The 22,431-nt window shown below is 40.4% G+C and overlaps 1 protein-coding gene across 4 annotated transcripts in view; it reads right to left on the bottom strand.

The window, feature by feature from the left end:
• The window catches only part of Dnaaf9 (dynein axonemal assembly factor 9), a 143,900-nt gene that overhangs the window by 14,097 nt on the left and 107,372 nt on the right, over positions 1 to 22,431 (bottom strand). For 2 of the 4 annotated variants that reach the window (XM_005320523.5, XM_021723196.3), the window contains exons 28-30: positions 17,915 to 18,040; positions 7,318 to 7,355; positions 1,465 to 1,600 (exon numbers count right to left, since the gene is read on the bottom strand). In XM_005320523.5, the coding sequence (XP_005320580.1) occupies positions 1,465 to 1,600; positions 7,318 to 7,355; positions 17,915 to 18,040 (300 nt within the window). The remainder of the gene's footprint in view (positions 1 to 1,464; positions 1,601 to 7,317; positions 7,356 to 17,914; positions 18,041 to 22,431) is intronic. The other 2 variants (XM_040276267.2, XM_078051495.1) reach the window with 2 other exon arrangements.

The following is a 22,431-nucleotide window of genomic DNA, read 5'->3' as shown; positions in this document are numbered from 1 at the left end:
GGTAGGGGCGTTTATTACTACTATGGTATTACTATTTTGGTCTCGTTCAATGAAAAGAGCAAGGAAATGCACATTTTTTAAAAATAATGAACTTATGTTGAGTACCCAACTCAAATCCAACACTTGAAAGGTTTTCCTCACCTTCCCCATTTCATATTTATAATCTCTCTTCTTGGATCAGTGATGCTATCTGCAATCAGGGTTTCAACAGAGGATGATGTTAAAAAACTACCTTAGTTATTCCTTTGCTCATATTGTTGTTATTTTGATGTACTCACAGATTCATATTTTTGGTTCATATTTAATTTTTCCTTCCTCTCCACTTGATTTTTTTTGTGTGTGTGGGGGTGCTGGGGATTGAACCCGGGCTTTGTGCATGCAAGGCAAGCACTCTACCAAATGAGCTATATCCCCAGGCCCTCCATCTAAAAAAATGTGTTTTTTTGGTGGTGCTAGGGATTGAACTCAGTGTCTCACACACACACACACACACACACACACACACACACACACACACACGGCAAGTACTCTAATACTAAACTATACTTCCAGCCATTTAATTATTTTTTGGGGGGGGATAATGAATCAAACCCCAGAACCTCATGTTGTGCTACATCCCTGGCCCTTTTTATTTTATTTTGAGACAGATCGTGCTAAGTTGCCAAGGCTGATCTCGAACTTGTGATCCTCCAGCCTCAGCCTCCAGTCTCTAGGATTACAGGTATATGCCTTGGTGCCTGATTTAGGCTTGATTTAATTTTTGAATATATGAAATACTTACATGGTTTGAAAGTCAAAACTATATAAACTGCCATATACCTTTTAGTATCTTAATTGAGCAAACTGAATTGCTTCATCACTGGTATTTTCTCTTTACATATGTATACATACAAATTCACTAATTCTTTAAGTTTATTATTTGGACCCAAAATTGACATAAAGAGATAATTTCTCTATGTTTTTATGCCATTTCTCTCATATATTTTTCCCTCCTAGTATGTGGGACTGAACCCACATTGTGCATGCTAGGCAAGTGCTCTTAAGTTATATTTCCAGTTTCACTCACATCTTAACACAAGTAACACTGAGACAGTCTTGACTTCCATTCTTTAATGTATGGAATACGAATGCCTTAAAACAGAATGCCACAATTTAGCAAGGCCCTAAGTAATTTGGCGAGACCCTGTCTCAAAATAAAATATAAAAAAGGATTAGGGAAGTGGCTCAGTGGTTAAGTGTCCCTGTGTTTGATCCCTGGTACCAAAACCAAACAAAATGCCTCAAAATAGTGTAGGAAACTGACATGGTGACTTTTATAGAACGTCAAAAACACTTCAAAAACTGGCTTCTATAAATGCTCAGGTCTTAGATACAATGGAAAGGCCTTGTGGGATCAGAACTCCAATAAAGCAGAAATCTTGAGAAAGGGGCTGGTCCTGCAGAGTGGAGTCTGTGAAAGTTTACCTGGTGACAATGCCATTTTCTGCAAGAATGAAGGCTGTGGTAGGATTGGCAGCCCTGATGAGACTCTGTAACTGAACAAGGAGGGGGTGCCTCTGTTCTGTGGTGTGGCTGGTGAACACCACATTATTCACCAGGCCTGTGAAACAAAACCAAGAAGAGTTCAGCTTTCAGAGCTCACACAAATGTGGGTTCCTTCCCCTAATCATCCCTTTCAGTAGGTTCCTGGTATAAACACACACTGACATACCTAGCCATCATTTCTTCCCGACTCCTAGTCTGTAGCTACTTCATTTCCTAACCTTTCCAATTTTAATTCAGCTTTCTGGTTGTTACCTAGAGTTTTTGATTAAGGAGCCTTTCCATATTCCCTGTAGTTAATCTGATCATTCATACATTTACTTAGCAACCACTAACCATATAGATGTACTAACCAATATATTATCAAAAATTGCACAGCCAAGGAGCCACATAATTCCAAGATAGATGTTCATAGTGATATGGTAAGAAAAAGTTGTGAAGTAGGCCCAATCAGATCCCTCACAACCTTTTTGTACAAATACAGCCATAAAATTCCCAAGACTATGGAGAATTTCTAAGTCAGAAAGGTACCATAACCCACCAACCCAAAATAATTATAATACTTCTTCCAAATATAATCCTATTTTTATAGTTACAATCATAGAATATACAGCATTTCTGCAGTAAGATCATTTGAATTTTTGTTATTCAGTAATTTTATTTATTTCTTACTATAAAAATTTCAAACATAGAAAAATAGTAAAATCAACAAGCATTGTCTGGCTTCAAGAATTAGCAAGACTGGGGCTGGGGATATAGCTCAGTTGGTAGAGTGCTTGTCTCACGAGCACAAGGCCCCAGTTAAAAAAAAAAAAAAAGAGAGAATTAGCAAGACTGGGGTTGGGGTTGTTGCTCAGTGGTAGAGTGCTTGCCTAGCACATGTCAAGCACTGGGTTTGATCCTCAGCACCACATAAAATAAATAAATAAATAAATAAATAGCAAGACTTGGCTAATCACATTTCATCTATTCAATATCCCAATTTTTCTCCCACCTCTCTCACTGGATGATTTTGAAGCCAACTGCAAATATCCAAATATTTCATCCCCAAATATTTCAGTATATATTTCCATAATAAAAAGATGTGTGTGTGTTTGTGTGTGTGTGTGTGTGTGTTAGGAGTTGAACCCAGGGCCTCATACACGCTAGACAAGTAGACAAGTGTTCTACTTCTAAGCTACATTCCAAACCATACCCAATTTAAGACTCTTTATTATTTTGTGTGTGCACTGGAGATTGAATCCAGGGGCACTTAACCACTGAGCCACATTCCCAGCTCTTTTTATATTTCATTTTGAGACAGAGTATGGCTTAAGTGGGCCAAGCTGGTCTCAAACTTATGATCCCTCTGCCTCAGCCCCCCTTGGTGATTGGGATTATAGATGTGCACAACTATGTCCAGTTCAGGATCACTGTTTTCTTAAGAGCTTCTCCAACACTAAAACTCTATCCTTCAGTGCTTTGTATATAACCTAGTTGTGTTAGCAGTACATGACTAAGGTAATTCAAATGGAGAATACCTCAACATCTCATTTCTTTTTTTTTTTTCATTTTATAAAGGTTCCTCATGTGTCCTTTCTGTTCAGAAATTTTCACATAAGATAGACCTTCCCGGGCTGAGGCTATAGCTCAGTGGTGGAGTGCTTGCCTAGCATGTGTGAGGTACTGGGTTTGATTCTTAGCACCACATATAAATAAATAAAATAAAGATCCATTGACAACTGAGAAAAAAAAAAAGATGGAACTTCCTGCTGGGCACAGTGGTGCATGCCTGTAATACCAGTGGCTCAGGAAGTTGAGGCAGGAGGACTGTAGGTTCAAAGACAGCCTCAGCAACCTAATGAGGCCCTGAGCAACTTAGTGAGACCCTGTCTCAAAATTTAAAAAAATGTTTAAAAACGGGCGGGGGATGTGGCTCAGTGGCTAAGTACCCCTGGGTTTAGTCCCTGGTACCAAAAAGAAAAATGAAGGAAAAGAAAAAGAAAAAGTTGGACCTTCCTTGGCCAGTGCCATGGAAGCCTCTGTATCGGGACACTGGTGGTGCCTGTGTTTCCATTTCCATTTAGGAAGGTCACTCTGGAGACTGCAGAGGAACAGCAAGGCCAACCTGGTGCCATAACCCCATGCCTTGCTGTAGCCACAGAAAGTCACTGGAGCCTCTGGAAACTGAGTAAAGCAAAGGTCAGGAGGCCATGACAAATATGGCACATGGGCAGGAGTCTGGAAGGTTCAGTATTTTCTGGGGATGGCAACCATGGGAGCTGGATCCTACAAGTGGCCTGCAAGATTCGCAGGGGTCAAAGACAAGAAGACTGCCGTGGGTCTTAGAGTGAGGATTCGGAAAAGGTTGAGCAAAGATCTATAAAGGCCTGGGGATTCTGGTATCACCTTGTGCAAAATAAATAGGAGAGTAAAACTCTAGTGCAAATTTTCCACCTGAACAATATACACGAGAAGCACAAGCCCACTCTGGCCAGCTCAAGAAAAGACTGGGATCTGGGTCTCTGACAGGAATATACTGTCCAAAGTCCTATCTGTTCACATGTACCATATGGACAAATCTTGTGGGGTTGGGATTCTAGGTCAGGAACTGGGCATGTAAAAAAGACTTTGCTTTATAGGGAAATAAGCTAGAGGATTATCCTCAGCATTCCTTAGGCCAGCTATGTAAACTGCCACCTGCCAAGAGGAAATGCCATCTGCAAGGCAGGTACAGCAGTTATCTGGAGCATAAACAGGCCATAGTGAGTTTTCACCTTGGCTGGGCCAGGAGCTTCCTTCTGTTCTGAATCAAAGAGTGGACATTCAGATTATGCCAAGGTCTCACCAATCTGTGCTGTGAGTGACTAGGGAGCCTGGGTTGGTCTGTTCCTAAGAGTAGAAAAAAACAGCCTTGCAGCCTTCTTGACCATCTAGACTGGGCTAAAGACCTCTAGCAGTCCAGGAGAAAATGAAGTTCACTTCTTTTATCTACATATGCTTCTAAAAGCAGGCCACAGCAGTAAAATATCTCCACTTTGCTTCTAAGCCAGCATTATAATGAACCTTGTTTGCCGTTTTAAGCATCAAGATTATTTCCTAGTCCTTGGATTTGTGTAAAATAAGTCATCCTGGGGCTACAACATAGCCTTTTTTCTCATCATAAAATAATCCTTTGTTGTTAAAAAGCAATGAATCAGCAAGCCTGACTCATGAACAGAAGCAAAAGGAGGCAAGATGCTCCCTTGGGACATGAAGCAGTTGCCCACTGATGGTAGATTTCCTCTCCAAGCAAGCCATCAAATGGCCAAGGAGAAAAGAAATATTTGCCTTTTATCTCCACCCTCCTCAGACTGCCCCCTGCCCATGGCAAGATAAGTCAGGATACACCATAGGGTCCTGTGGACCTAGATGCTAAGGGAAAGTATTCACCAAGGCACTGCCACTCGATGAGACCCTTGTTCAGAAAACAGTATATATGGTGTCTCAAGGTCATCTGTCCACATCTCTAGCTTTATGTAAGCACAGCATTTGACATATATTGCTGGGAGGTTTTTTGGTACTAGAAATTGAACCCAGGAGATTCTACTACTGAACTACATCCCTGGCCCTTTCTTTTCTTTCTTTTTTTTTTTTTTTTTGAGACTAAGCTGCTTAGAGTTTCACTAAATTGCTGACACTGTCCTTGAACTTGTGATCCTCCTGCCTCAGCCTCCTGAATCACTGGGATTCCAGGCATGCACCACCACGCCTGGCTCACATATCATCTTTGAACAATATGTTGGAAGGCAGCATTAAGGAAATATACCTATAAGTGCCAGAGAGAACTCAGCCTCACTCAGCCTAGAAGGATTCGAACTAAAGGGTCTTTCCTTTTTGGATACAGGCCCAGGGTTGCCCAAGAATCATGGACAATGAAGACAGAATATTTCTTTAAGGCTGTCTGCCAAGGAAGCTTAACCATCTGCGTTGTCCTTCATGTAAAAAAGTAGAGAGGGCCTGCAGGAGAAAGTGCCAAGGAGAAGATGGCACCAACACTAAAAAGACTAAGACAGGGCCTTGGAAGTCTTGGCACAACTACTGGCTAGTACCATTAATCAGGCAAACACTTCTTCAACTTCCCTGGAAGACACTAGTTTTCTAAGTCAACCTTTACTTCCAATCTGAGCTTTGGACCCCTAGAGACTACTTCTATCAAGTTTAGTTATCTTCCCATGGCCTTGGCCCTTCTCTTCAGCAAACAGGAAGGAGCAAATTATTCAGAAATAACAATTTTTCTTTTTTGTGTGTGGTACTGGGGATTGAACACAGGGGTTCATGCAAAGTAGGAAAGTGCTGGATCACTGAGCTGCATCCCCAGCCCTTTTAAAATATTTTATTTCAAGATGGAATCTCACTAAATTGACCAAGCTAACCTCAAATTTACCATCCTCCTCCTGCCTTAGCCTCCTGAGTAACTGAGATTACAGGCTACCATATCACTAAGCTCAACCAGAAATAACAATTCTTTTTTTAAATATTATTTTTTAGTTGTATATCGACACAGTACCTTTTTTTTTTAATGTGGTGCTGAGGATCTAATCCAGTGTCTTGGCAGTACCATTGATCAGGCAAACACTTGCCTCACACATCCCAGGAGAGCATTCTACCACTGAGCAACAACACCCACCCCAAGAAATAACAATTCTGAGAACATTGCCCTCTAGCTACCATCCCCTTCTTTTCACAGCCTTCCTAGGCTGTCTCCTCTCTTGCGTTTTCTATTTAAAGAACAGGTACAACCAACCTCCCCAGTCTCCTAAGCTGGAAACCCAGGAGTTACCCTAGACACCTCTTTTTCCAACTCATACTCCATTATCTAGTCTGTCACCAGATCCTAAGGAACTCCATATAGTCTCCTTAATCTGCCTGAGGTAGACACTATAGATGGATCCAGTCAACCTCTATTCCTAGCCTGCCTCTGGGGCATAGTGCCTGGAAAGTAAAAGGGGTCTCTAAAAGCTACTACCTGGTTTAGAAGTCTAACATGCACATCCCTCCCCCGACAGGGACTAGTCTCCTGCCCTGGGCAGCACCCAATTTAGCTATTTCCCAAGACAACAGCTCTGGTATGCTGTTGTCTCTGCTTCCTGTGTACTGGCAATGGGAACAGCAGGGCACAACCATGCTGAGGACTCTGAGTTGTTTTCTTCCATCAGATTTCTGCTTGCTGGGCTGGCTCAGGGAGACTAGCCCCCAGGCATATCTCTTAACAACAAAGAACATTTCAATACCACTGCAGGGAATTTACAATTTATTCTGCATCTCCAGGCAATCACAGATAATATGACTAAAAGTGTAGCTTCCAGGGTTGCTAGGTAGTAGGACAATGACACATGGAATGAAACCTGCAGGATGGGTGGATTTTTCTAAATGTTTTCAAGGAGGTGTGGAAAATTCCAATGTGTGTAGGAGGACATTAAGGAAGACAGTTTGTGCTGGGACAAACTCTGCACTCTTGGAAAAGAAGCAGTGTGTCAAGATCTTATTCATCCAGAGGCTAGGAATACCTCCTCAGTTGACTGATATTAGCTGAAAGGCCAGGGCAGACCTGAGTTCAGGAGTGGTGCTGCTATGGCAGTTCATTGCCATTAAGACAAGAAATCTGCCTACCAAATATGATAAAAGAAAGATGTCAAAGTTTTCTCTGGGCCGAGTTGGTTTGTTTTAGATTTCAGAATGGTAGCAGTAGAATAGTCTGTTTCGATGAATAGAATGTAAAAGGCATGCAAGCAGGAAGTAAAGCATATTGCTCACCTTGTGAACACTGGTCAAGACACTTAGGGAAGAGAAACCTAAGGAGAAAAAAGATGGGAGATTTTAAAACCATGCATCTCAAGGATGTCTTTGATTATTTCTCATAAAAATGTGAATATCACTGACATATAAGTCTCCACAGCACTATATTAGGAACTGATCTCAGGGGTATTCTACTACTGAGCTACAACCACAATCCTTTTTTGGGGGGGTAGGGGTGGGGCAGGGTGCTTAACCACTGAGCTACCTTCCCAACCTTTTTTATATTTTATTTTGAGACAGGGTCTTGCTATGTTGCTTAGGTCCTCTCTAAATTGCTGAGGCTGGCCTCCTGCCTCAGCCTCCTGAGCCTGGGATTATAAGCATGTGCCACCAAGCCCAGAATGTCACTAAATTACTCAGACTTGACCTTGAATTTGAGATCCTCCTGTCTCAGCTTTCCCAGTAGCTGGGATGGTAGGTGTGCACCACCAGCCCAGTGATATGCAAATTAACCTACCTGATGAGGCAAGCAACAGTAGTATTGAATATTAAGGACAGCTATGGTTATTCAAAACTTAAAATTCTGCACTAAACTTCCCACCTCATAGAAATCTCTGTGGCTAACTAGTGATAGAATGAGGCAGAGGGGATATTGAGAGGCTTACCAGCTCTTTAGTCTATGGGAGATGGAGAATGATAGCTGGCTTTATTTTTTTCATGAGGCACTAGGGATGCAACTCAAGGCCTCAGACTGTTGTTGGAGTAGTTAGAAGATACTAAGTGCTATAGTACTGATCTACATTCCCAGTCCAATCTTATTCATAAATCCAAAGGTCTGGGGTTGTGGCTCAGAGATAAAGCACTCACCTACCATGTGTAAGGCACTGGGTTCGATCCTCAGCACCACATAAAAATAAAAAAAGATATTTGTCCACCTATAACTAAAAAATAAATATAAAAAAAATTCAAAGGTGAATGAAAGCAGGAAATGGACTGAGTGGGTCACAAGTGAAGTAGGAGTTGGGGGTGATGGATCCCAAGTGTGAGTGAGCTTAATAACTCTAGCGCTACAAGTTGCTCCAGAAAAAAACTCATGTTATCATGGTGCTTTAAAATTCCCAAAACATTACAAAGCTCTTAGGGTAGAAAGATAATACTCATGAGAGTAGCTAACTTTGATGGAGTCCCAACTATGGTCCGACTTCCTGTACATCCTGTGTTTTAGGTTATTTAACAGATGAGAAGAGTGAGTTTAGGCTAGCGAAGTACCTTGCCTAAGGGCTCATATGCAGGTGGGAAGTGGTGGGGCTCAGGCAGACAGCCTGGTCCTCTGGCTCCACAGAGCTCTTATGTTTCCTTCCCAATAAAGTAGGAATCTTGGGAGGCACTATTCCGAACTGTTGTTGGAGTAGCTGGAAGGTACTAATGCTGTTCAAAAATCAGTGGGTTGGGGGCTGGGGATGTGGCTCAAGCGGTAGCGCGTTCGCCTGGCATGCGTGCGGCCCGGGTTCAATCCTCAGCACCACATACCAACAAAGATGTTGTGTCCGCCGAGAACTAAAAAATAAAGATTAAAAATTCTCTCTCTCTCTCTCTCTCTCCCCTCTCACTCTCTCTTTAAAAAAAAAAATCAGTGGGTTGGGGTAGGGCAGGGATTTTCTTTCCTTGCTGGTAGCAAGTTCTAATCCTTTTATTTGATTTCAGCTGGAACCAAGTATGGTGGAGGAGTGAGCTATATGAATACTACTTTGGGTTGTGGACCCATTTCTCTTACCTAAACTCTCTCATAGTTTCTGAATAATTCCAAGGGAAACCTCCATGTGCTATAAGAAAGATCAGGAAGCCTGCAATAAGGGAAAAGACATCCACACCAGAGGCTCCCAAGAAGAGAACTCACTGTACTCATTGTCCACTGAGTGCACAGTGGAAACATTCTTAGAGAGTCTGTGCCCTCAGGAGCCTAGGACTTCTGAGTACACTCACTTAAGGACCTTCTCAGGGTCCTACTGCCTTTGCACAACAGCCCACAACAATTCACACACCAGAGGCATCTTAAATAAACTTGAGCCAAACTCCTCTTCAAGGCATTGTACCCAATCACAGGTTAGACACTCACACTTCAACTTCTGGTGAGAAAGAGGCCATTAAACTGCTAACTTTAAGCAGCTGGAAATAAAAATATTTAGAACACATGGGCTTACATGTATATACAATTTCCTACAACTGGAATGTAACTTCTCATACCCTGACATCCTTGGCATCCATGTCCTTCTAATTCATATGCTGGCTTTCCTCCTAATACAACTAGAAAATATTGTTGCTTCTTTAAAATTCTTATAAAATCATATTAATATGGCAGCTATCCTATATTAATTAATTATGTATACACCACTAATGTGACATTTAGAAAATTAATTAACTTTTCAGAGCATAGCTCCCCCATGATAAATCCATAGTAATGATACCTTCCTTAAAAGGGGATTTTGAGGATTAGTAGGGGTAAAGCATCAATGTAATTTCTGACAAATAGTACAAAATAAATGCTGGTTCATTTCTTTCCTTCTCTACATATTATCCTCTCTACTAAACTGTAATACTTTTGAAGAGTATCTGGTACAGGAAAACATATCAGGCAAGTTCTAAACCAATAAACACAGAAATAATGTATATACTGTTTAATGACCAGCTCTCCATCTGAAAATAAAAGCAGCTATAATTTTTTTTTTAATGTGGCCCCACTCTGTTGCCTAAGCCCAGTTATCTTGAACTCCTGGGTTCATGTGATCTTTCTGCCTCAACCTCCTCAGTAACCGGGACTATAGGCACACTCCATAGTTCCTGGTAAAAGTAGCTGTGATTATAAATATATTCCTAAACCTTCCATCAGTATTCTGTAGTATCATACATTTAGTAGTGTACCAACAAAGAACCTTATTTATACAAAATTCTTGTCAATTAAAAAATGATGATACTCAAAACATGGAATAATCCATTTACATTTATTCATAAATATAAAAAAAACCCCAAGAGTAGACACCTGGGATGACTTATTTCTTGCTACACTCTCAATGAGTAGAACAGTCCCGGCACAGAGTAGACATTCTAAGAATATTCACTGAACAAAATACATTGAAATAAAGATAGCAGGCAAGTATCACATGGACCCATCCTGAATCCAAGATAAGCCCACCTCCTAGATTAAAGAAGCCACACTAATTCTCACCTCCTAGAAAGGAAATAGACGTGCTATTATGTTCTAACTCTACTTGTTTACTTACAAAACATTATCTAGAAGCAATGATGTAAATTTTATTTTCCTAAGGTGGTCACTAAAAAACAAACATCAACCAAATAATATTGAATTAAGAGTTTAAAAAAACTTGATTCTCTGGTACTTATCAAGAATATAAATAATAGGGCTGGGGATGTGGCTCAAGCGGTAGCGCACTCGTCTGGCATGCGTGCGGCCTGGGTTCGATCCTTAGCACCACATACAAAGATGTTGTGACTGCCGAAAACTAAAATGTAAATAAAATATTCACTTAAAAAAAAAGAATATAAACAACAATAAGTGTTGGTGAGGATGTGGAGGAAAAGACACATTCATATCACTGGTGGGACAGCATATTGGTGCAACCAATATGGAAAGCAGTATGGAGATTCCTGAGCAAACCTGGACTGGAACCACCATTTGATCCAGCTATCCCACTCCTCAGTTTATACTTAAAGGATATACAAACAGCATACTACAGTGATGTAGCCACTTCAATGTTTTTTTATAGTAGCACAATTCACAATAGCTAAACTGTGGAATCAACATAGATGTCCTTCCATAGATGAATGAGTAAAGAAAATGTGGTATATATACACAATGGAATATTACTCAGCATTAAAAGAGAATAAAATCATGGCATTTGCAGGTAAATGGATTGATTTGGAGAATAACAAGCTAAGCAAAGTAAGGCAATCTCAAAAAACCAAAGGCTGATTGTTTTCTTTGATAAGTGGATACTAATCCATAATGGGGATGGGTAGGCATGAGAGCAATGGAGGAACTTTGGATAGTGCAAAGGGGAGAGAGGGAAAGGGAGGGGGGATGGGCGGTAGGAAAATGGTACAATGAGATGGACATCATTACCCTAGGTACATGTATGATGACACGAATGGTATGACTCTACTTCACGTACAACCAGAGAAATGAAAATTGTGCTCCATTTGTGTACTACGAATCAAAATGCATTCTGCTGTCATGTAGAACTAATTAGAATAAATAAATAAAATTTTAAAAATCTGATTCTCAAAAGAACTTTTTTTAAAAAATATAAAAACAACATGCAATTCAAGGGTAACATCACAATGGCAAAAAACTGGATTGCTTTCCCTTCTATTCAGGAATACAAGAATGTCTACTCTTTCTACTTCTATACAACAATATATCTAGTCAGGACTATTAAGCATGAAAAAGAAAAAAGGGCATCCAGATTGGAAAGGAGAAAGTAAAATCTCTGTTCATAGATGACACAGTCTTGTATAGAAAATCCTAGTCAGGTATAGTGGTATATGCCTGTAATCCCAGCAACTCTGGGAGCTGAGACAGGAAGATTGCAAGTTTGGGGGTAGCCTCAGCAACTTAGTAAGGCCCTAAAGCAACCAAGTGAGAATCTGTCTCAAAATTAAAAGAACGGGGAGGGGCTGGGTTAAATTCCTAGTACAATAAATAAATGAAGGAAGGCAGGAAGGCAGAAAGGAAGGAAGGAAGACCGACTTTAGAAGTCTACAAATGCACTAAAAAAAAAAACCCACAAACTGAATTAATAAATGAGTTCAGCAAGGTTGAGGATATAAGATCAAAATCAGTTAAATGTCTGCACAGTGGCCATTTAAAAATACAAAAATGAAATTAAGAAAACAACTCCTTTTATATTAACATCAAAAACAATAAAACATTTAGGAATAAATTAAACAGAGGAAGCACAGGATATGTACATTGAAAAATAATAAAACATTGCTGAAAGAAATTAAAAACCTAAATGGAAAGATGTTCCTGGACATGATAAAGGATTCAGATTCAGAATATATGAAGAACTCTTCCAACTTAATAAAAAGACAGAAAACCTAATTTTAAAATGGGTGAAGGATATGAATAGACATTCCCCCAAAGAAGATATACAAATGGCCAAGAAGAAAATGAAAAGATGTTAAATATTATTGGCATCAGGAAAATGTAAATAAAGAACACAATGATGTCACTTTACACTAGGATGACTAAAATAAAAAAGACAGATGAGTATTGGTGGGGATGTGAATAAATTGGAACCCTAAAGCATTTTGCTGGTAGGGTTGTAAATGGTGCAATTTCTTTGGAAATTAGTTTCTGGTTCTTCAAACATAATAGTTACCACATAATCCTGTAATTCCACTCCTATTATATACCCAAAAGAAGAGAAAACATATATCCCTGTAAAAACTTATATACAAATGTTCATAGAAATATTTATTTATTTGTAGTACTGGGGATTAAACCCAAGGCCTCATGTATGTCACGTAAATGCTCTACCACTGAACTATCCCAGAATTATTTTACTTTATTTTATTTTGAGTCAGGATCTTAGTTACCCAGGTTGGCTTGGAACTTGCAATCCTACTGCCTTAGTCTCCCAGAGTAACTGGGATTACAGGTGTATGCCACAACACCTGGCTATAGTGGTATTATTTATAATAGCTCAAAGTTAAAAATAATTCAAATATCCATCAGCAAATAGATATATTCCATGTGACAAAATATTTGGCCAAAAACAAACAAACAAAAAACCCCAAAAGTAAGCATTGATAAAGCTACAACTATATGATAAAACTCTTGAAAATATGCTAAATTAAAGATGCCAGGCACAGAAACCACATATTCCATTTATGAAATGTCCAGAATAAGAAAATCCAGATATATACAACAGATTCACAAGACAGAAGGACTAGTCTCCCCATCCCTGCAAAAAAAAAAAAAAAAGTTTTAAGGTCAGCCTCAGCAACTTAGCAAGGTCCTAAGCAACTTAGTGAAACAAACAAACATACAAAAAAGTAGATGTAAAGTTGCCAAGCACTGGGAAGAAGAGGGAGGGAGGAGTTTCATTTGGGGATAATGAAAATATTTGAAATCGGATGGTAATAATGGTTATACGCTCTGAATGTACTAAAAAACCACTGAACACTTTATTTATTTTTAAATTTTTTTTTCAGTTACAGATGGACACAATACCTTTATTTAATTAATTTATTTATATATGGTGCTGAGGATCGAATCCAGGACCTCACATGTGCTAGGCAAGCACTCTACCACTGAGCTACAACCCCGGCCCTGAACTGTACCCTTTAAAAAGGGTGAAATTATATCAAGAAAGCTATTATATTTTTAAAAGGCAACACACACATACACACACACACACACACACACACACACACACACACTATGAAGCATCAAATGATCTCTTCCTCATTCAACATTTGCCTTGAAAGGCAATGGCCATTTTCCAGAAGGAAGCACTATTAACAGTTTGGTATATATCCTTCTAATTATTTTCTATGCTTATATAAACAAACATTTTGAAAATACATACCACATGCTGGTGTCATGGTATGTACCTACAGTCCCAACACTGGGGAGGTTGAGGTAAGAGGATTACTTAAACCCAGGAGGATAAGCAAACATTGTGGGCAGTGTAGTGCGGCTTCATTTCAAAAACAAAACAAAAACAAAAACAAAACCCCAAAACAACCAAATGAAACTAAAAATATAAAAAATATATAAAAATGCATATTGTTTTGGCAATTGGCTTTTGAAATTTAGAAAATATTGTGAACATTTTTCCATGTTAGTACATAAAAGTCTACTTGATTTTTTTAAATACTTGCATAGCATCTCATTATATATCTATATCTCAAATTTAACCAGTCTCTTACTAATAAGCATTTAGATTATTTCCAGTTCTTAAATATAAACAGCATTGTTGTGATATCACAGACCACATCTGCCATGTTTTAGAATGCCTAAAACCTTCTAATCATCTTTTCTCTGCTTGGTTAGGAAATCTATTCCCTAATAGAAGAGCAGAAAATTGCTTTTCCAGCCTTCCTTACAGTCTGGTGCATATATGTGAACTATACTTCACCAAATAAATAAAGGTACCACAAGACTCCAACTGGCAGTAAGCAAGGTAAGGAAACATATGGTTAACAGATCGCACATTCTAGTGAAGGAAGTAGTAGAGATACACCTTATGAGAGCAGCCCTATGGAAAGTTGAGGGTTCCTCCTGGCTGCCTAGCCAACACTACAGCCTGAATTTTTGGCTCTCTTGGAGAATCTGCAAGTTACTTAATGTTCTTTATAGATTCCCTTCTATGTACACATGCTCCAGTGGGTTCAACTGCTTGAAATTAAGAATTCCCCTTGGGGTTAGGGGTGTCAGTCAGTGGTAGAGAATTTGCCTTGCATGCACAAGACCTGCGTTAGATCAATTCCCAGCATTGAAATAATAATAATAATAATAATAATAATAATAATATAAAGCTGCATGTGGGGAAAAAAGAACTCTCCCTGAAACAAAAATAAATACATGCATCTTTATTCACTTGCAGAAATAAAACTACATGATAAAACTCTTGCAATCACATGGCCAAATTTATCTCCCTAGAGATTTTATATTCCTATCATTAGTATACTTGTAACACTGTACTAAATCACCCTAAGGCTAAATGGCTTAAAATTATGACCATTTAGCCAATGGTGGTGGCACATGCCTGTTCCAGCTACTTGAGAGGCTGAGGCATGAGGATCACAAATTCAAGGCCAGCCTTGAGACCTTGTCTCAAAAAAAAAAAAAAAAAAAAAAAATCAGCAAAAAACAAAACGTAAAACCCTGATAAAAAGTATTACCATTTATTATTTCCTATGATTCATTGTGAAGAATAGAATCAGAAGGACTAGGCAGTTGGTTTTTGCTTGGGGCAGTTCAGCTGTGGCTGATTGTTTAAGATAGTCTTACACAAAGGTAGAAATGCGGCCTTAGTCCAGATGACAGGGCTGGGATGGCAGGGGCCCACTCTCCCTGTGGCCTCTTGATCCTCTAGCAGCCTAGTTTAGGCTCCTGGAGCCTAAGCTCCTAGTTTAGTCTCAGCTCCCAGAAGCAAGGGAAGAAAAATCTCAATGTGTAAACACTTCTCATGCTTCTGTTTGTTTCATGCAATGTTAATGTCCTATTGGTCAAAGCAGTTTCATAGTCAAATCCAAATTTGCAGGGTAAAAAATACTAGATTCAACTCTTTGGTTCTTTTTTTTTTCTCTTTTTACATTTAATATATTTTTTAATAACATACTTCTTAAAAATTTATTTATTTATTTATTTTAATTAGGTAGATATGACAGCAGAATGCACTTTGATTCATTGTACACAATTGCAGCACAACTTCTCATTTATTTGGTTGTACACGATGTAGTGTCATACCATACCTGCATTCACACATGTACCTAGGGTAATGATGTCCATCTCATTCCACCATCTTTCCTGACCCCATGTCCCCTCCTTTCCCCTTTGCCCAATCATAGTTCCTCCATTAAGTCTTTGGTTCTTGTTGAGAGGGGCTGCTTTTGCTGTAGCATATTTTTCATCTACCAAAGTTGGCCATTTAAGGATGTAAGAATAGTCTTCTTTCTTTTTATTAGATTTATGGACATAATACTGGCTAATTAAATACACACACACACACACACACACACACACACACACACACTTCTTGTATTGGATGCTGGGGATTGAACCTGAAGCCAACCCTGTGTTCTTCCACTGAGCTATACCTTCCAGCTCTTTAAATTTTTTAATGGAATGAATTTAAGTTTATTTAGTATCCTTCTTCTTCTTTTTTTTTTTTTTTGGAGGGAGGTACCAGGGATTGAACCCAGGGGACTTGACCACTGAGCCACATCATCCCCAGCCCTACTTTGTATTTTATTTAGAGACAGGGTCTCATTGAATTGCTTAGTGCCTCACTTTTGCTGAGGCTGGCTTTGAACTAGCAATCCTCCTGCCTCAGTCTCCCAAACTGCTGGGATTACAGGTGTGCCTCATCCATCTATTTAGTAACTTTCTATTCTTCTTCTTCTCCTCCTTCTGCTCTTCCTCCTCTTCCTTTCTTCCCCCTCCGGCCCCCTACTCCTTCTTTTCTTGTACTGGGAAATAAACCTAGTGGCACTCTACCACTGAGCTATATCTCCCCAGCCATTTTAATTTTTTTATTTTGAGATATAACCAAAATTTCCAGACTGGCCTCAAACTTTCAATCCTGCCTAGCCTCCTGAGTAGCCAGATTGCAGATGTGTGCCACTGCACCTGGCTATAACTTTCTATTCTTGATTACAGTATCCATAACTGTTTTATTCTATCCACATACACCATGAGCTAATCATTAGTTTTTCTTTTTTTTTAGAGAGAGTGAGAGAGGAGAGAGAGAGAATTTTTTTTTAATATTTATTTTTTAGTTCTCGGCGGACACAACGTCTTTGTTGGTATGTGGTGCTGAGGATCAAACCAGGGCCGCGCGCTACCGCTTGAGCCACATCCCCAGCCCTTAATCATTAGTTTTTCAACAGAGTATTAGTAAATCTACTATAGTAAATTATTTTCTGGAAGGAATTCAGATTAGTAATTTTGAAATTTCTCATTAATATCTAAAAACTGAGCAAATCAGTATCTTTGAATTTATTGACTTAAATATTTCTGATCTCCCAGTCTGAAAAAATGAGGAAATGAGTATACTCATATTTCCTATTACTTACCTCTGATTTTATATTATATAACCATTATCACCTCATGTTACTCTCATTTCTATGTTTAGACAGATTATATTATACGCTCATCCTCGGTTATTTTATTTTTTTTTCATTTGTTTACAGTGCTGGGTTTTAAACCCATGGCTTTGCACATGCTAGGCAATGGCTTTGTTCTTGAGCTACACCTCCAGCCCCTTTGTGACCTTTAATATCTTAAACTATCTTTGAGGACACTTAGTATACACATATTGGAGTACCCATTTTTTTAAAAATTTTTTTTAGTTGTAGATGAACACAATAACTTTATTTTATGTATTTATTTTTATGTGGTGCTGAGGATTGAACCAGTGCCTCACACTTGCTAGGCAAGTGCTCTACCACTGAGCACAACCTCAGCCTGGAGTACCCATTCTTTTACTTTTTCTTTTCAGAGCTGGAGATTAAACCCAGAGCTTCACATGCATAATGGGTAAATAAGTGCTCTACGACTGAGCCACATCTCCATCCCTCAATAGATATTTCATGAGCACTATATACTAAGTATTAAATGGAAATGGTTCTTGTCCTCACAAAGGCTAAGACTGTACCCAATATTGACTCTCCTTTCCCTTGGGCTTTTTGGGTCCTAGCACTAATCAAAGAATGACCGAGCACTTATTACATACAAGGCACACTGATGTGTTCCAAAAGTCAAACATACATAAATATTTGTCTTATGGTGGGTAAGGAAAATGTCGATTTCCGTACATTTACTCACACCACATTCCATGGGCTGAAGGTGGTACTAAATATCTACCTGTGCTCCATGTAGCAGCTCAGGGGCTCCATGCAAACCGTGATGGCACCAATGGTGAAGAAGGACTTGACATTTGAGTCTGGGTGGGTCTGCAGGGCCTGGATGACATCAATTATATCCGTGTAGCTGAGGGGGAAAAAAGGATTACTGGTTGGAGCTACAGAGATGGGTAAGAGGCATGCTGAGTGGCTGAGTCAGCATGGACAGAAGGAAGACCAATAGGAGGAGCCTATAATTGGGTTCCTTGGTGTATGTTATTCAACTTCGTAATTCAGAATCCCAGGAATCCCCAAAGTGCTTCTACATTCCCAAGTTCTGTTAGTCCTCCTAACTGTGAAAGAATAGGTAGAAGAGCCAACCTGTTCATGGGGTAAAGGAAGCCTGCGGTGATTACAGGGCTCCCCTACTTGATGTCCCTAGGCCTGTTTTTTCCCAGATCCCTTATTTTATGCTGGGGATTGAACCCAAGACTGCTACATTCCAAGCCCTTTTTACTTTTTATTTTGAGACAGGGTCATGCTAAGTTGTTGTTGGTTTCACTAAGTTGCTGAGGCTGGCCTCAAACTTGAGATCCTCCTACCTCAGCCTCTTGAGTCACTGGGATTAGAGGCCAGCTTTGGGGCATGTTTTCTAATCAAGTTAGGAACTCCTGCTGATGTCTATTTTCTTTAGTTGCTCTTTTCCCCTCCTTCCCACTTCAAAGGATCATCAGAGGGGCTAGGGTTGTGGCTCAGTGGTAGAGCACTTGCCTAGCATGTGTGAGGCAGTGGGTTTGATTCTCAACAGCAACATAAATAAATGAATAAAAGAAAGGTCCATAAATATCTAAAAAAATATATTAAAAAAAGATCATCAGAACTGTTCAGAGCAGTAGATGTGTCAAATACTGACTGCATTCTTGTCTTCTGCTTGGAATTTCCTCCAAAACCCAGATTTAGAGCCAATTTGAATATCTTCACTTTGAACCTAATAGTTCATAATCTGACTCCTCCAAGTCTGCTCCTCCAAAGGCTGTGTCTTCCTTATCAGAGGGGACTCTATACTCTTTCAGAAGCTAGGCTAAAAGATGTATTTGGAGTCTTCATTGACTCCATTTTTTCTCAGTTTTCAACATGCAACTAGAAGAGATTATTGCTCACATACCTGCAGTACCAGTGAGTCCAAACTGCTACAATCTCCTGCCTAGATCATGCCAACACCCTCCCAGCTGGTCCCCTACTTCTGTCCTTTCCTCCTTCCAATTTGTTCTCAGCACTGAAGCTAGAGGGATATACTAACCCCACAGTCAGATAATGGCATCACTGTTCAAAACCCAGTCTAAAAGCCAAAGCCCTTAACAATAAGTCAGGTAGCCCTTCATGATCTAATCCCCCACAATACAGGGAAGAATTTCCTCTACCATCCTGTCCCTTCCCCTAATCCCACCACTCTGGCCTCCTGGCTCTTCCCTGAACATGCCAGGCATACTTCTACCTTAGTATTCTCCTTTCCCCTCTACTTGGAATGCTCTTTTCTTCTGATATCTGACAGTTCGATCCCTTTCTCCCTTCAAGTCTCTGCTCAAGTGGCATTTTTTTTGTTGTTGTTTTCATTTTTGCAGTGCTTGGGATTGAACCTGGGGCCTTGTGCATGCTAGGTAAGTGCTTTAACACACAAATGGCATCTTATGAGAGGCATCCTCTGACTTCATACACTGTGTTCAATACAGCAATACTCCCTTTTGGAACTCCATGCTCTTTTCCCCCAGTTTTTCCCCCCTAAAAGCACTGATCATTAGTTATATAAGCTCTTTTTATTATTTTTGTTGGGTTTTTCTTTTATTGTATCTTTTTCTTACATGTTTTCTTTTCTCATTTGTTTACTGATGGTCTGCAATGAAAATGTAGTTTTGTGTGCTATACTCCCTAGTGCCTAAAGTAGAGTAGATGAACAGGGTAGGGACATTTGGCACCCCACCCTGCCCCACTATAGACCCTTGGCCACACAGAGGGGACCTGCCCTCTTCACATGGTGGACAACACTCATACTGTCCCAACTGACCTAGACTATCACCAAAAGGTCTGTTTTTGTGGAGGGAAGTTAAACCTGACACACAGCCTTGTGTATTAGATCAGCCTGGGTCTCTCTGTGCCCTTAGGAAGTCAGTGGCAGGTGGGGGAAGGTAAAGCCTGCCTGAACCATTTCCTAAGTTTCTACAAACAACTCATCTGCAAAAAAGCCCTTGGCTTCATTCCATACTACAACATCTCCTACCTCCTACCCAGGTCTGGCCTCAGTCCTGTCCAGTCAGAAGAACTTCATTAGAGGACAAGGGGTGCTAAGTTCAGGAGTTTCCGTATGAGGAGTTGAGGATTTTGCTCAGTGGTAGAGCACTTGCCTAGCATACACAAGGCCCTCAGTTCGGTTGGGTCCTTGGCCTTGGATTTCCCCTATAAGGCTCTGTGGGGAGCCACTCTGAATAGATTCACGCCCTCCATCCTGGAGCAGAGAGGCTTTGACCTTCACCACACCTTGTAGTGACCTGCACATTGCCCTGTCCCGAAATTTGAGGGCACGTCTTCAGAAGTAGGCGTGTTGCCCCATGGACCCTTGGGCGTGTTGCCCCATGGCCCCACCTATCCTTTGTAACCCTGCCCCCCTTCTGACCTTTTTTGGATGGAATTTTCTAAGAATAAAGGTCCCCCCAGTAAAAGCCCACTTCCAAAAGTACTCCATCTCTCTTGCCAGCCTTTCATGACTTTCTCTTGGTCTACTATTTGGGGAGCTGAGAGCGGAGAAGCCATCCTGAAGTTTGTTTATAGGTTAAGTGTGTGTCTGTGTTTTATTTATTTGGTGTCTCTGGAAATTCACACAAAAGACCTTAAGTTTAGCTGCCCATGCGCGTGCTTTGAGAGCAAGCCCTCTGCTTGATGGCTTTTCTCCCTGTCTGGACATGTGTGTATGGATGGTCACATGGGGATCTTTCCACTGTAGTGCCTGGGTAGGCCTGGATACCAGGAGAGCACCACACACTGTAGGCACTGCCAAGTCTTGATAGCAGCACACATGGTAAATGGGACAGACACTTGCATATTGCCTGCTCCAAAGATCTTTGTGGGAGCATTAAATGGATTTAACTTTCAACCGCACTCCTCAACAATAACTTTTCCCCCTTCTGGTGCTTGGAGGTTCTTTCTTGTCCAAATTCATTATAAGCCATAGTCCTATTAATCTTAAGGATATAAACTCAGCTACTTGAGAGGCTGAGGTAGAAGTATTACAAGTTCAAGGTCAACCTCAGCAAATTAGAGAGACCCTGTCTCAAATAAAAAATTAAGAGGACTGGGTTCAATTGCCAGTGTCTATCTATTGCTCTCTCTCTCTCTCTCTCTCTCTCTCTCTCTCTCTCTCTCACACACACACACACACACACACACACACAAGGATTTCAGTCATTTTAGTGCAATAGAATTTCCCTTAGAAAGGGTGGCTGGGGAACCTGGAGATTAATGGAGCATCTGTTAATCTTCATTAATTTTAGTGGAAAAGGTTAGAGTAAAAACAGGCTGCAGGCTCTTTGATAAGGCTTGTGCATTTGGGACTTCCCCAAAAGAGAAGGTCCTTGGCCATTCACTCTGGTCATCAAGAGAATCCTGTGTAGAACCTCCCAAGGGAAATTCTATTGCATTAAAATGACTCTTTTACTCCTTCCTCCTGCAGAATTGCAGAGGTGGCTCTGTGTGTGTGTGTGTGTGTGTGTGTGTGTGTGTGTGTGTGTGTGTGAGAGAGAGAGAGAGAGAGAGAGAGAGAGAGAGAGAGAGAGAGAGAGAGAGAGAGATCATCTATTGTATTATGGTTCAGACTCTGAGACAGCTGACACTTTTGCAGGCTTGTAAAGTCAAAGAAAAGGGGTCAATGATGCTCTCTAAAATGATGGAGGGTGAAAATGACCTCAGCTGCACAGTGGCAAGCTGCCAAATTTCCCTCCAGGTCCACAATCCCAGTGACTCTCAACTCTGGCAGGGGAAGGTGATGAAGCTGGGTCAACCCACTCCTTTGACCAGTAGAAGTAATGAAAAACCTGAAGAAATCAAGTAGTTTCATGTCTAGACTCTTCCTCTGTAGTTTCCATGACCTGAGCTCACAGGTAGGACAAGAGGGCTGACAGAAGAGAAGATGGAGGAAGGGTGCAATAACAAGGTCTGCCAATGCATGATGGCCCTGAATATGCACAGTTCCACCTGCCTCTTCCTTGGGACCACCATCCCAGCTCCTTCAACTTCCCATCATCACAGCCAGGTGCCCAATAGGGCCTTGGATCCTGGCCCATTCTTTACTGGAAATGACTAACTTATTACAAACACTGATTATTATGACCACAAAAAATGTAGCATAGCACAAAAGCACTTTGTGAGAACATCCAAAAGCTTCTTTATTATCAACCATAATAAAAGAGTGAAAGGCAGAGCACATGTTTTCCTGGCCTGGCATGTTCCTCTCTGGGCCCAGATGATAATGGACCTGTGAGGGGCTCCTCC

The sequence above is a fragment of the Ictidomys tridecemlineatus genome, chromosome 5 (genome assembly GCF_052094955.1).
Source record: "Ictidomys tridecemlineatus isolate mIctTri1 chromosome 5, mIctTri1.hap1, whole genome shotgun sequence".
NCBI lineage: Eukaryota > Metazoa > Chordata > Mammalia > Rodentia > Sciuridae > Ictidomys > Ictidomys tridecemlineatus.
The sequence above is the reverse complement of the archived record's forward strand: the minus strand, read 5'-3'. Positions and strand labels throughout refer to the sequence as shown.